This window comes from Anastrepha obliqua, chromosome 2, assembly GCF_027943255.1.
Source record: "Anastrepha obliqua isolate idAnaObli1 chromosome 2, idAnaObli1_1.0, whole genome shotgun sequence".
Lineage (NCBI taxonomy): Eukaryota > Metazoa > Arthropoda > Insecta > Diptera > Tephritidae > Anastrepha > Anastrepha obliqua.
This window is the reverse complement of record NC_072893.1, coordinates 83,469,115-83,482,101: the sequence shown is the minus strand read 5'-3', so window position 1 is coordinate 83,482,101 and position 12,987 is coordinate 83,469,115. Positions and strand designations below refer to the sequence as shown.

General features: G+C 35.9%; 1 protein-coding gene across 1 annotated transcript; it reads left to right on the top strand.

The window, feature by feature from the left end:
* Positions 1 to 2,556: 2,556 nt before the first annotated feature.
* LOC129238623 (probable cytochrome P450 309a1) lies at positions 2,557 to 11,060 on the top strand. The gene is made up of 8 exons (XM_054873705.1): positions 2,557 to 2,783; positions 7,475 to 7,613; positions 9,390 to 9,500; positions 9,594 to 9,695; positions 9,765 to 10,187; positions 10,255 to 10,378; positions 10,438 to 10,701; positions 10,765 to 11,060. The coding sequence occupies exons 1-8, from the start codon at positions 2,587 to 2,589 to the stop codon at positions 10,926 to 10,928; spliced, it is 1,524 nt and encodes a 507-aa protein (XP_054729680.1). The 5' UTR covers positions 2,557 to 2,586; the 3' UTR covers positions 10,929 to 11,060.
* Positions 11,061 to 12,987: the final 1,927 nt, after the last annotated feature.

Below are 12,987 nucleotides of genomic sequence, written 5' to 3'. Positions count from 1 at the left end.
GTATGTTGACATTTATGTCCTCACAACCGTCTCTGAACGCGTAAACGACTCATAAACTCTGACACGAGATAAACAATCATCGCCATAAACTTTTTTCATCAATTTAAATGTTTCGGTAAACGATTTACCGATTTTGAAACCAAACTTGATATTAGTTCTTTGTTCGAAACTAGTTTTTGTACCGCTGACGCACATATACTGACACTTTAGACGCAATAACTTCGCTTCCACTCAACCGAATGTCACCAAGCTTTCACTGGAAGTCAGCTAGGTATGTAACTTCCAATGCACTAACTCAATAAAAATATGGCACCATCAAAAACATTTTTAAGACACCAGTCCTATTTATTTTTAACTTCACCTTGTAGTTCACAAATATGAAATATGATTGACGCAAGACGATATTTGAAAAATATATACAACAAATTTTCCGATAATGCAATTACTTTTGCACAAGTTTGAAGTTTGACATTTTCGTTGATTTTTGATATATGTATATATGGCGGCCGCCGTAGCCGAATGGGTTTGTGCGTGACTTCCATTCGGAATTCACAGAGAGAACGTAGGTTCGAATCTCGGTGAAGCACCAAAATTAAGAAAAACATTTTGACGTGAAAAACATTTTGACAAATAAAAACAACGAGAATTTAAGCCACATCAAACTACTTTATTATATACTTGTAAGTACTAAAATGTAACGGGCTACAAAACTACGCACCTTATTTATTTTTTCAATTCTAGTTAAATGTTTTGATTAAAATTGTTTTCGAATTCAAATAAATCTTGTACAAAGTGTGGTACTTGAATTATTATGATATCTGCGTAACAAAAAAGTATATTATTATAAAAAAAATGGATTAAACTAAAAAATAAACAAATAAAACTTATCAGTATGTGATACTTTTATAATAATTTTGGGGGGTGTGTACATACACACAGCAATAACACAGTTGAACATTAATGTTGCATATTTAGTCAGACCTACATTAATTTTGTTACATATATTTTTAGAGCTAAAAAACTTTCCGTAAAAACTGTTATGCTTTCTAAACTAATTATCTATCTCGAAAGCTTTCTTTGATATTAACATGCATTCACAAAATACATCCAACCCAAAAAATGGGTGATGAGTTATTGTTGTCAAAAACATTCTAAACAACGTGCTTTGAATGAGCTGAAAGTCAATTGGAAATTAAGTTTGTGTTTGCCTTAAAAAGTACAGAAATCAGATTAATTCGATACCACCCAATGAGAAGCATCTATACTCCAGATCTCCACGACGAATTTTGGAGATATCTGTAAAGAATGTAGAGGCAGTTGTTGCGAATATACAATATTAAAGGGACAATAAAGCTAAATCAACGGTTTTCTTGCCAGCCAAAGATTGATTTCTTACTTAATCGACAACTTGCCATCTGGTACTCTGCCATACCAGCGTGTTTCTTTTTTGGAAATTATGTTTTCGAAATTCTACATTTGATTTTGAATTGATGGCTTTTTTAGTTGAAGTACCAGTCTGGTACTCGCCAAGTAGTACTAAACGGTATTTTGATACATTTTGAGGCATCCAACAGGCAGATATCTCCACCCAACCAGAGCTGTTGATGTCGTGGAGAAGGTTGATGGGGTTTAGGTCGAAACATTGCCCCAGGCTGTCGAAGAAAGGAGCACCCAGTGACCTTAATCGTCTAGCTGCCGAACCTGAACTTTTATAGAGAAAGTGCTCAACAGTCACCTTCTCTGAAAGTTCCCAAAAGCTTCTGAAATGAGGATCAAATGATAAAAGCTTTTTTAAAAAAAGTAACACCTATTTTTTTATAAAGAGCCAAAACTTAATGATTGAATTTTGATATTGACAGCACTCTACCGCCTACTTGCAGCGCTAGCGTTCAACGAGTTGGTAGAAAAATCCATGTATTGTGTTATTCTGCAAGATCAGCCAGTCATTGGAAAAAAATAAGACAAAAACTGACACAATTTTATGTATGCTACTATTATTTTTATTGCTGTGCTTCAAGAAACCTGCAAGCGAAGGAACCATATTTGTAAAGAGCTGTCAAGGGAACCAAGTGTCTAAAAAAAAATTTTCAAACCAATAAAACAGAGAGTTTTCAATTATTTTTCACTGATATCAGAAAATGGGCTTTTGATCGCCTGTAATGTTTTACATACACTCATATATTATATGTATATATATATATATATATATATGAATAAAACTATAGATACATACTTAGTATGCAAATATTGTCGCAGTTTCACATTGTGATTTATTAATAAATCGACGATCCAGTACGCTAAACACACTTTTTGATAGAAGGTATTCACGAGACAGACCAAACTAACAGCCATCCATCAGAATGCCTTATCATGTATTGCATTGTCTACTGTGCTCGATCCTGCAATCTCTGATCTCGCCTCTGACTAACTCAGCACGTTCTGATTGTTCTCGGCAATGCGTACATTTACTTTTTATAAAAGGCATTTTCCACGCTGTAACGTGAATACACCCGCTCAATTACTAATAATGCATATTAAAGTGGCTGAAGCTGGTCATGTAGTTAACATTTGATATTTTACGATACGATGCACAGTCTCGCAATGCAGCCGCTCCTAGTCACAATCGGTTTGTTCGCCTTTGCTGCGCTTTTGATATATAAATATTTGACATGGCATTACGGTGTATTCAAGAAACTAGGCATAGCCGGTCCGCAGCCAAAGATCTGGATAGGCAATTTCCCTGGTAAACAGCATTTTGTCTACGAATTGGACGAAATTTACAAGTGAGTATGGCATACATACATACATATCACCCAGTTACTTCAATAGTGTCATAATTCAAAAAAAAAAAAAACAAAAACGAGAAAAGTAGTAATTTCTATACACTTATATAAGTTTTTTTTTTTTTGGAGTGTGCCCTACTGAAGTAAATGAGCGATATGTATTACTGTACGGGTGCAAGAAGTTTCCACGTAAATAATAATTAATACGCGAAAAAAATGTAGTGGTCAAAGTTATGTAAAATTGTACACATTTTATATTTTCATGTGTAAAAAGAATGCATAGAAAACTGAGGCTTACACAAGCCAATTTAAAATCAATTCAACAAAGGTAGGCTTGGCCATTTAAAGTGAAAGAAAATTAAAAAAAAAAGTATTAAGAAATCAATTAGTTTGCTGTGCATTTAAATAAATATTTCTCTGAATTATTTCAAGTGATTTCTTTCTAATGGTCATTTAGTCTTATTAGGCAAAAGTGTTTCTTTTTTTTTTTGATTTTTGCATTTTTTCAAGTTTGCCGATATGGCAGCGATTTCACGTCGCATGTTGACTTTCATTTGAGTGAGATTTTTTGGTTTGGCGTATACCTGGAACTTCAAACTCTCTTGCAAATAAAAGTATGTTAATCTGAGTGGTCAGTCAAAATCGCCATTTTTCGATATCAGTGATGATATGGCATGCATATTAGAGTGGGCCGAAAAAAAATTTTTTTTAGGATCAAATTCTAAAGGGTGGTTAAGTTTCAAGAGCCGCTGTTGATTTTAAATAGAATACAATTTCTTTAGGAAATTATTGTAATTTCTCTTTATTATGACAATACTGGTATAGCTCAATTACGTATAGAACAAAATATTGGCCAAATGGCTGCCGCGGCCTCGGCGGCACACCTCCATCCGATGGTACAAATTTTCGATGACGCTGAGGCATAATTGAGGTTCTATGCCGTTAATGTGCCGAATTATCTCATCTTTTAGCTCTTGAACTGCAATTCTGCTTATTGACGAATCCAAAAATGTGCCTCATCACTGAAATCACGAGGTGCGCGATATGCATTTTGATTTGAACGTCCATTTTCATAATAAGCCTGAATAACTTTAACGCGTTGCTCGATTGTGTATCTTTCTACGGTTCAAATTAAATTGGTCTGAAATTGAAAAATAGAGAAAAAAGCTTGACGTTTAGGTGTGGTTTGCATTCAATATCGGCCCTTGAAATTTAACCACCCTCTAATAGTGCGGAAAAGTTGCACTGTTAGACTAATAAAGTGTGTGCCAAATTTCAGCCCAATCGAACGGTATCTTCTGTCGCCAGCAGAGGCTTCAAATATTGAAATTTCAGTTGATATTCTGAAAAATTAAATTTTTTCAGGATATTTTTTTTTTCTCCATGCATACATTCCGGAGCACATTTCATACCAAAAATAAGGACTATAAACTAATTACACATAAATTTATCCAAAAATTAAGCACCTGTACAATATAAAATAGTAATAAAACGTTATTGATTGGCCTACTTTTTATTGCGAAAGTACGAGTACATAAATATTTTTGTAGCCCAGAACTCACCACGTGGAGGGTGCTGCTCTTTGGGTTCCTATTTTTCCCCCTTTTGCTTTGTTTTGTTTTAATTTACTTTTTTTTTAATTTTTATTTATTTTTTAATTTTTATTATTTTTTATTTTTTTTTTTAACTAGTTTTTTTCTTTTTCCATGTTTTGTAATATTGTAAAACAATAATGAAATAAAAGTTGTTTCAAGAAAACACTGCACTTTTTAAACGTAAAGCAATACTTCATTTCATATTTATCAAATCAGAGGGAGTATTGTGCTTTGTTGTCAAACTGAGGCATAGTTTGACGGGATGCTAAAGTACACCGAATGAATCCATCCCGAGCGTCAATTCCGCATACTTGAAGCGATGCTTCTGTAACGAGAGCAAGAAGGATAGTTTTCTGGACCACAGAATTTTTTATTAGTATTTTTATTAGTCGCAGCGTCGTTGTCTTTTTATAAGTTTCATCATCAGTCCAACCAACCGTCTGCACTCCCCTCTGTTTAATGACAGAAGGGTATGCGACAGTCAATCGGACATGGCAGGTAACATCAGTTTAGTCCATCTGCATCCTCTCTCAGCCTGCCTAACTCGCTTGTGGGTGGTAGTTACCCATTTGCTAACCATAGCTGTGATGACCGCAGAAAGAAGTGGTAAAACGGGCTCTGGGTCAAAGAAGTTGGCCTCAGAGCCCATCTTAGCTAAGGAATCAGAGGTATCGTTACCCGCGATACCCACGTGTCCAGGGACCCATGTTAGCATCAGGCTATTATGTCTACCGACATAGTTCAGCCTGGATTTACAGGACTTGACTACCCCTGATGTGGTTTGGGGGCTGTCTAAGGCCATAAGCGCAGCTTGGCGGTCGCTGCAGACATATATAGATCTGCCTCTCCCTCGCTTTTCCACAACAAAGTTCATCGCTTCTTGAACTGCATACACCTCCGCTTGAAACACAGATGCATGCATTCCAAGAGCAAAGTGCAGTTTTGTCCCGCTGGATTCCACGTAGAACCCAGAGCCGGAGCCATGCCCGGTCCAAATTGTTGAGAATTTAAACTGAAATTTCAATATTTGAGGCCTCTGCTGGCGACAGAAGATATCGTTCGATTGGCCTGAAATTTGGCACACACTTTATTAGTCTAACAGGGAAACTTTTCCGCACTATTAGAATTCGATCCTCAAAAAATTTGTTTTCGACATATGTATGTCTACAAAATTTGCATATCCGGACTTTTCTAAGATTCCTAAATAGAAGGCTTCTTGAAAATTTGTTGTATTTTTTACATTTTGTGCAAAGTTTGAAACTTTGAGTTAAAATAGGGCAAACATTTTAATAAGTATATGTTATTTATTATCTATACTAATATTATAAAGAGGAAAACTTTGTTTGTTTGTTTGTTACGAATAGGCTCAAAAACTACTGGACCGATTTTAAAAATTCTTTCACCATTCGAAAGCTACATCATCCACGAGTAACACGGATTATATTTTATTTTGGAAATAGGGCTCGAGATATAGGTCAAAACGTGGACCCGGGTAACCTTCGGATGTGTATGTACAATATGGGTATCAAATGGAAGCTGTTGGTGAATGCTTTAGTCCAGAGTATTTTTCATGCCGCTCTGTGACTGGGGTCTCGAGATATAGGTCAAAACGTGGACCCGAGTAACCTTTGGTTGTGTATGTACAATATGGGTATCAAATGGAAGCTGTTGGTGAATGCTTTAGTCCAGAGTATTTTTCATGCCGCTCTGTGACTGGGGTCTCGAGATATAGGTCAAAACGTGGACCCGGGTAACCTTTGGTTGTATATGTACAATATGGGTATCAAATGAAAGCTGTTGATAAGTGCTTTAATACGGGGTAATTTTCATACCTATTGATGACTAGGGTCTCGAAATATATGCCAAAACGTGGACTCGCCGTGTCTTTGAACCGAATTAAACCAAACTTACACACATTGTTAAGTAGGTATTGAAGATGATTTCCGTATAGTTTGAATACCTATTGGTAGATAGGGTCCCGAGATATAGGTCAAAACGTGGACCCGGGTAACCTTCGGACGTGTATGTACAATATGGGTATCAAATGAAAGCTGTTGGTGACTACTTTAGTACAAAGTATTTTTCATGCCGCTACGTGACTGGGGTCTCGAGATATAGGTCAAAACGTGGACCCGGGTAACCTTTGGTTGTGTATGTACAATATGGATATCAAATGAAAGCTGTTGATAAGTGCTTTAATACGGGGTAATTTTCATACCTATTGATGACTAGGGTCTCGAAATATATGCCAAAACGTGGACCCGCCGTGTCTTTGCACCGAATTAAACCAAACTTACGCACATTGTTAAGTGCGTTTCGTAAAATGTGGTTGTAATTCGGAGCACTGGCAACGGGTACATCGTTCTTTTGAACCAGCCATAATGTCGCTTACTTTTTTAACGCTTGGGGCGGAACTGAACTGTCAAATTGACAGTGTGAGTTACAATGTGTCAATATTTCTTTCTGATTTGGATGCCATAAGGAAAAAGTAAGTGCAACATGTAAAAATTGTTTGTGAATTTTTTTGGAGTGGATTTTGGAACAGTGAATAATTTCTTACGAAATTTGAGAATTTAATGTGAAATCCGAATGAAATTATGTGTTCGTGGAAAAAAAATTTTTTTCGTTTTTTTTTTTTGAAAAATATAAATGGATAATGGTTAAAAAAGCTCCAATGCTTAATAAAACATATAAATTGAAACGAAAAATTCATGGATGATCATATGCGTTGATTTGAAATTTAAAAACAATCTTCTTTTTTCCTGATTTTCAATTTATATTTTATATTTACTCAAAAACAAATAGAAAAACAAAAAATATTGTTAATGCCAAAGCGCTTGAATAAAGAATAAAGAAATAAATAATATGAAAATCATATATTTTCTGTTCTAAACCATATCTATTCTATTTGAGTGTGCCCAGCGAAGGGGGCCGGGTTTGCTAGTTTATATAAAATTTTAATTATAATATTGGGGGTTTTGATGTTATATGCACTATATTTTCATAAAGAAATAAAAATATTAAACACCAAAAAAAAAAAACTGAAAATCAGTATTTCCTATACATTTTTGCTTTCTTTAAAAATTCTACTTTTAGCAAATACAAACATAACCATCAGGTTATTGGCGTTTTCTTCTCCAGACTTCCGCATTTCTTAATACTAGATCCGAAATTGGCACACGAAATTTTGGTAACGAATTTCAGGAAATTCAGAGACAATTTGGGGAAAAATTGGGTAAGTTGTGACATTTATATTTAACACACGCAGATACGCTTATATGTAAATAGATGCATTGATGTGCCATAAAAGATAATGCTATAGATAACACTGTGTAACTAAGTCAAACTTCTTGCGAAAGAAGGATTCGGGTAGAGTGAACAAAAAAAGTTTAAGTCTGAATTTTTCTAGGGCATAAGTTCACAGTTCTTGTTCATTCTTATGGTAAATCGACATAGAAAACTAAGTGATCGGGCAACTAATTCTGATAGAGGTGGAGGAAAAACATGAAAGCGTGTTCCAGGCAGAAATATTAATCAGATACATGCAAAGAAATTGGTGCAAGGGCAGCTATCTTTTCAGAGAGCCAAGCAGCTATCAAGGCTTTAGATTCCCATTCCATTTCATCCAAACTAGGCTAACAGAGTTGAGGAACTGGAATCGCTTGGTCATTGGCTTGAAATTACTCTGGTTTGAATTCCCGACCATAGGAATATATAGGGTAATGAAAGAGCAGATGAGCTGGTAAGAAAAGGTTTGGCAAAACGTTGCTTCACACGAAAGAATGTGGAAGCAATTATGTATAGGTACTACAACAAGAAAAATATGACCATTGTATAACATCCACAGGTCGAATTACCTGTTAAGATGCCCTCGCTCAAGCATCTCACATATCACTGAAACCCTGACAAGTCTCTGGACGCATGATCTATAGCCATTCTTAGCTTTCCTTTCCGTCCCATCTGCAGAAGCTGTCACACTGAGGGGGAGAAAGGAAGTCCAGCTAGAGCAAGATTTCGATCTTTCGGTAAGCTTTTCCTATAGCTAATTAAGAAAATGCCAGGCACAGAAATAAAACGTTTGCTGCTGTACCTGGATCTCAGGAAATGGGTATGACTCACAAGAAAAACAAAAAACAACAACAAGACATAACACGAGATAGGGTTGGGCATAGTGCACTAAATAACTAATGCAATAAGCGGATTGTTAAAACGCTGTCAAAGAGTTATAATGAAACCCTTATTTTAAATATCGCTAAAAAATTAGTGTAAGTGCAATTTTGGTGGTAGTGCAAATTCCCAATCCTGGGGCAGTGGTAGTAAAACGGCGCTAGTCGCAAATTAGGATTCTTTCAGTAGAAATACTCAATCACTTCAAACACAACCATTAAATTCGGGAAAACCAGCGAAAAACCGTGACCAAAAGAGGTGCTCCGTCGTCAATGGTCGATGTGTGTTGGTCGGCAAACTGTTGTTTGTTAAGTCCAAGTCGAAATTCATAAAAACTTCTCGTATCAAAATGTTAACGATTCAAGTAGCGGCAATCAACACTAATAACATTAAAAAATGTTAAATTTTACGATCACTGGTTTTGGCATATTTCATCACTTAAGCAAGAACTTGTGTAATCACCGCAGATTTTAAATTCTGCAAAACATTCAAAATATATGAAAGTAAACATTTAAAGGCCGCCGTAGCCGAATGGGTTCGTGCGTGCCCACCATTCGGAGAACGTAGGTTTGAATCTCCGTGAAACACCAAATGAAGAAAAAGTTGTTTCTAATAGCAAAGACAAACCTCCGAGTGTGTTTCTGTCATGAGAAAGCTCCTCATAAAAAATATTTGCTGTTAAATTTTTTGGAAAACAACAATTTGTGTTTTTATTTATGTGATGGAAGTGGCATGAAATAAAGGAAGGTGGTTTCCACACAATACGAAAAATTATTTTTAGATACCCAGTTTCACTCATTTCCTACCTAAAAACCCCATTAAATACAAAATCACATTATTTTAGATCTACGATAGAAATGAGGATAAAATGGCTTCCTTCAATCCATTTTTCAACGTAGGTGAAGAGTGGAAAAACAGACGCACGGACGTTATGAGCGGGATAACACAAAATAAGGTGAAATTTTGACTATTTTTTAGCTTAGGAGTATATAAAACAATTGACTATATAAGTTTTTGTGAAAATAAAATAATTTTTTTAACTCTTCAGCTCACAACAGCGTATCCCATTTGGAAAAGCTGTGCTCAAAAACTGACCAATCTTTTGAAGGAGCAAACAGCAGAAGACAATGCCATACTTGAAACGAAGGATGTAAGTGCATATACATACATATGTAGAAACAAATGCATACCCCTTTACGTCTTATATTATCAACCACAGCTTATCACTCGTTTTAATGCCAATGTTTTGGGTGAGTTCCTTTGGGGCATCGAAACGCATACGCTCTCAAATCTTGACAAACCAAATGCTTATCTGGAGATTGCGCACAAAGTACCTCAACAAGTATTTCAATCTGTTTTGAGTTACTTCAAATTCTTAGCTTTCCCCTGGTTCCGACGCTTCGATAACCATCGCGTCTTCTCCGCCGAAATTGAAAGTTTCTTCTCCCAACTCACCAAAGATGCCTACGTGATGCGTGAAAGGGATGCAAGCAATAAAAATAGAGTGGATTTTCTAAATTACGTGCGTCAGTTGCAGGAAAAGAAGAATCTCTCGCATGATGAGGTAGTTGGTTACATGGGTACAGTTTTTGCAGATGGTTTCGACACAGCGGCCGCAGTCGCCATCCACACTCTCTTCTATGTAAGCGCATTTAGTCGTATGGACCGTGATGTCGAGTATACTGTTTGTACATATATTAATTTTTCAGTTGACTCATCATCCTGATTCTCAGGAAAAAGTGCGCAAAGAAGTTTTAGGCAATCTGGACGCCGATGGTACCATTAATTATCAGACTTTAACCAGTCTACCCTATTTGGATCGGTGTGTACATGGTAAGCCTATATTATTTACTCCTGCAAGCTGAGATTCTTCTTCATTCTTTTACTGGCAGAAACTATGCGTCTAATTAGTCCGCTGACCTTTGCTGGACGCATTTGTACCGAGTCCACCGAATTGGAATTAAATAATGGCCGCCTAGTGCTCATTAAAGAGGGTGAGGTGGTTTTGGTACCTACTTTCAGTTATGTTCACGATCCTGATTACTTCCCTCAACCTTGGGAATTCAAACCGGATCGTTTCCTGAATGTCGATCTCTCAGATTTGGCAAAAAGAGGTGTTTTTGTTCCTTTCGGTGATGGCCCCCGCATTTGCCTGGGTAAATATTATTATATCTAGTTATTGCTATGATGCTGAATTTTGCAAGTAAACTTCATTTCAGGACGTCATATGGCCATGCTAGAAGTGAAAACAGCATTGGCAGAAATACTTAGGAATTATCGCCTGAAAGCTTGTAGCAAAACAACACCGGAGAAGAAACCTGACTCCCAAACACTTATTTTAGGGGTGGATGGCGATTTAATGATTGAATATGAGAAGCTGTGATCAGCAAAATGTTAATTAATGATACACTTTAAATTGTTTCTTTATTATAACACACAGTACAGGTACATACATACATATTTTCAAATTTTTGAGCGATTTCTATTAACAATAAAAATATTTTATATCTGGAAATATTTTCATATATATTTCACCTGCTTTCGATTCAGCGCAACTTGTTTGGTATTGGTTGTTGCTGCAACAGCATGAATTTGTGGGAAATATTGCAAAACCTGGTCATTCTCATAATGTTGAACTGATTGTCTTCGGAACGAGGGATTGTTCGGTTGCCATGTGTGAACTTTCATTTTTTATCTTCATAGAAAATATGAAAATCCAGTATCGAAATACATTCGAATGAAATGAATGTGTACGCCAAAGACTGCAATCGCCCAAGATCTCAAAGACGAGATTTGACGTACCAAAAATTAAGTTGAACTGCGACTATGATTAGATTCTCAAATATTTCGTCAAGAGAACCAACCAAGACCAACTCGCACAAGATGTTAGAAGTAGAGTAAGTGATGGTATTGTGGTACAGTACTTCTCACTTCTAAGCCCTAGAAAAATTGTCAGAAAATTTCACTTATTTTAATATGCACAAGAATTAGCTTACAAACATCCATTTATAGACATTTCCCACTTACAAGCACAATGAAATTAGGTTGGAAATAGAGTGGAAGCGAAGACGAAAACGAAGACGTTGCGGAAGCGATCAGCTTAAAACAGTGCGGTACTGTTTTCAAAGACGAATCGCTTGCAGAAGTGGGTCGTTTATATTTCATTTAATTGTTTACAACTGTGGAAAAAATGCGAGCTACTTTTATAAAATATATTAATGCCAATTCAATTAATTAAAATTAACTATCTTGGATTAAAAAATTCTGCGAATGGGTTTCTGTCTCAAATGTGTCCCGAGGGTTGCATAGGCGAAACAGCTTTGTGCTGTTCATCTAAAATATCGGTATTTATAATAAAACTATATACATATCAAGTGACCAGTTTTGCACTGATCGCCTTATAGTCACAGTAACAATAAACTTTACTACGGAAAACTTAATATTTAGGCTCACGGCTTCCAACAAAAGTGGTCGATCACACAGAAGATCGTGTTTTTATATATACCGTTCGTTTCTTCTGCGTAGCTTTTAGTGTTTGTAAAAGCTAAGTGGTGTAATGCCAAGGATGATAGATTTAAAGGGTTTGCTTGGTAGCTATGCTGAAAAAAAAATTGTGCGGGGAACTTTGGCTGCAAAAAATGTAAAGAGTGGTCAGTTGAATACAAGCAAAAAGCAAACGTGGTAAGCAAATTGGGAAATTGAGAAAAATTAAGTGTTTTAAATTAAATTTAGTCATTTGAAAAAAAAAAACAGCATAATTCGCGCATCTTTTTGCAGCTATGTATATTTGAGTTACACGGAAGAGCTACATGCGCAAGAGCTAAATGTGAGTAATGTGAGTGTGTTGCTACTGGCTGTTAATTTGCCCAGAACCGCCCACATTATTTAGATAGAAATATAAATTTTAATTGAACAGAAACTTACTTTAAATCACACACAATAAAATTACGCATTTTCGCACATTTGTATTCACTGCTTTCGCTGCATTGGTTTGCTTCGTATATCACTAACACAAGCTAAATTTTGTTAAACACATCCCAAGTGACCTCAGCCCATCAGCTGATTCTGTCAAATTCGCTCAGACTCGAATATAAGTCAAAATGTTTTCATCATGGTGTGGTGCCTAAATTAAGGTGCCATGCCTTACTTAGCGTAGTTATGGCTTTTAAGTGGAAACTTATTTAATTTAATAAGAGATTTTCATATAAGCACTTGCTCCCTAATAATCATAAGAGAATTTAAGCCACGTGAAACTACTTTATTATATACTTGTAAGTACTAAAATATAACGGTTTTTGTCTAAAAATTTACAAAAATCATATTAATTCGATACCACCCAATGAGAAGCATCTAGACTCCAGATCCCCACAATGAATTTTGGAGATATCTGTAAAGAATGTAGAGGCAATCGCTTCAAATATATTAAAGGGACAATATAGCTA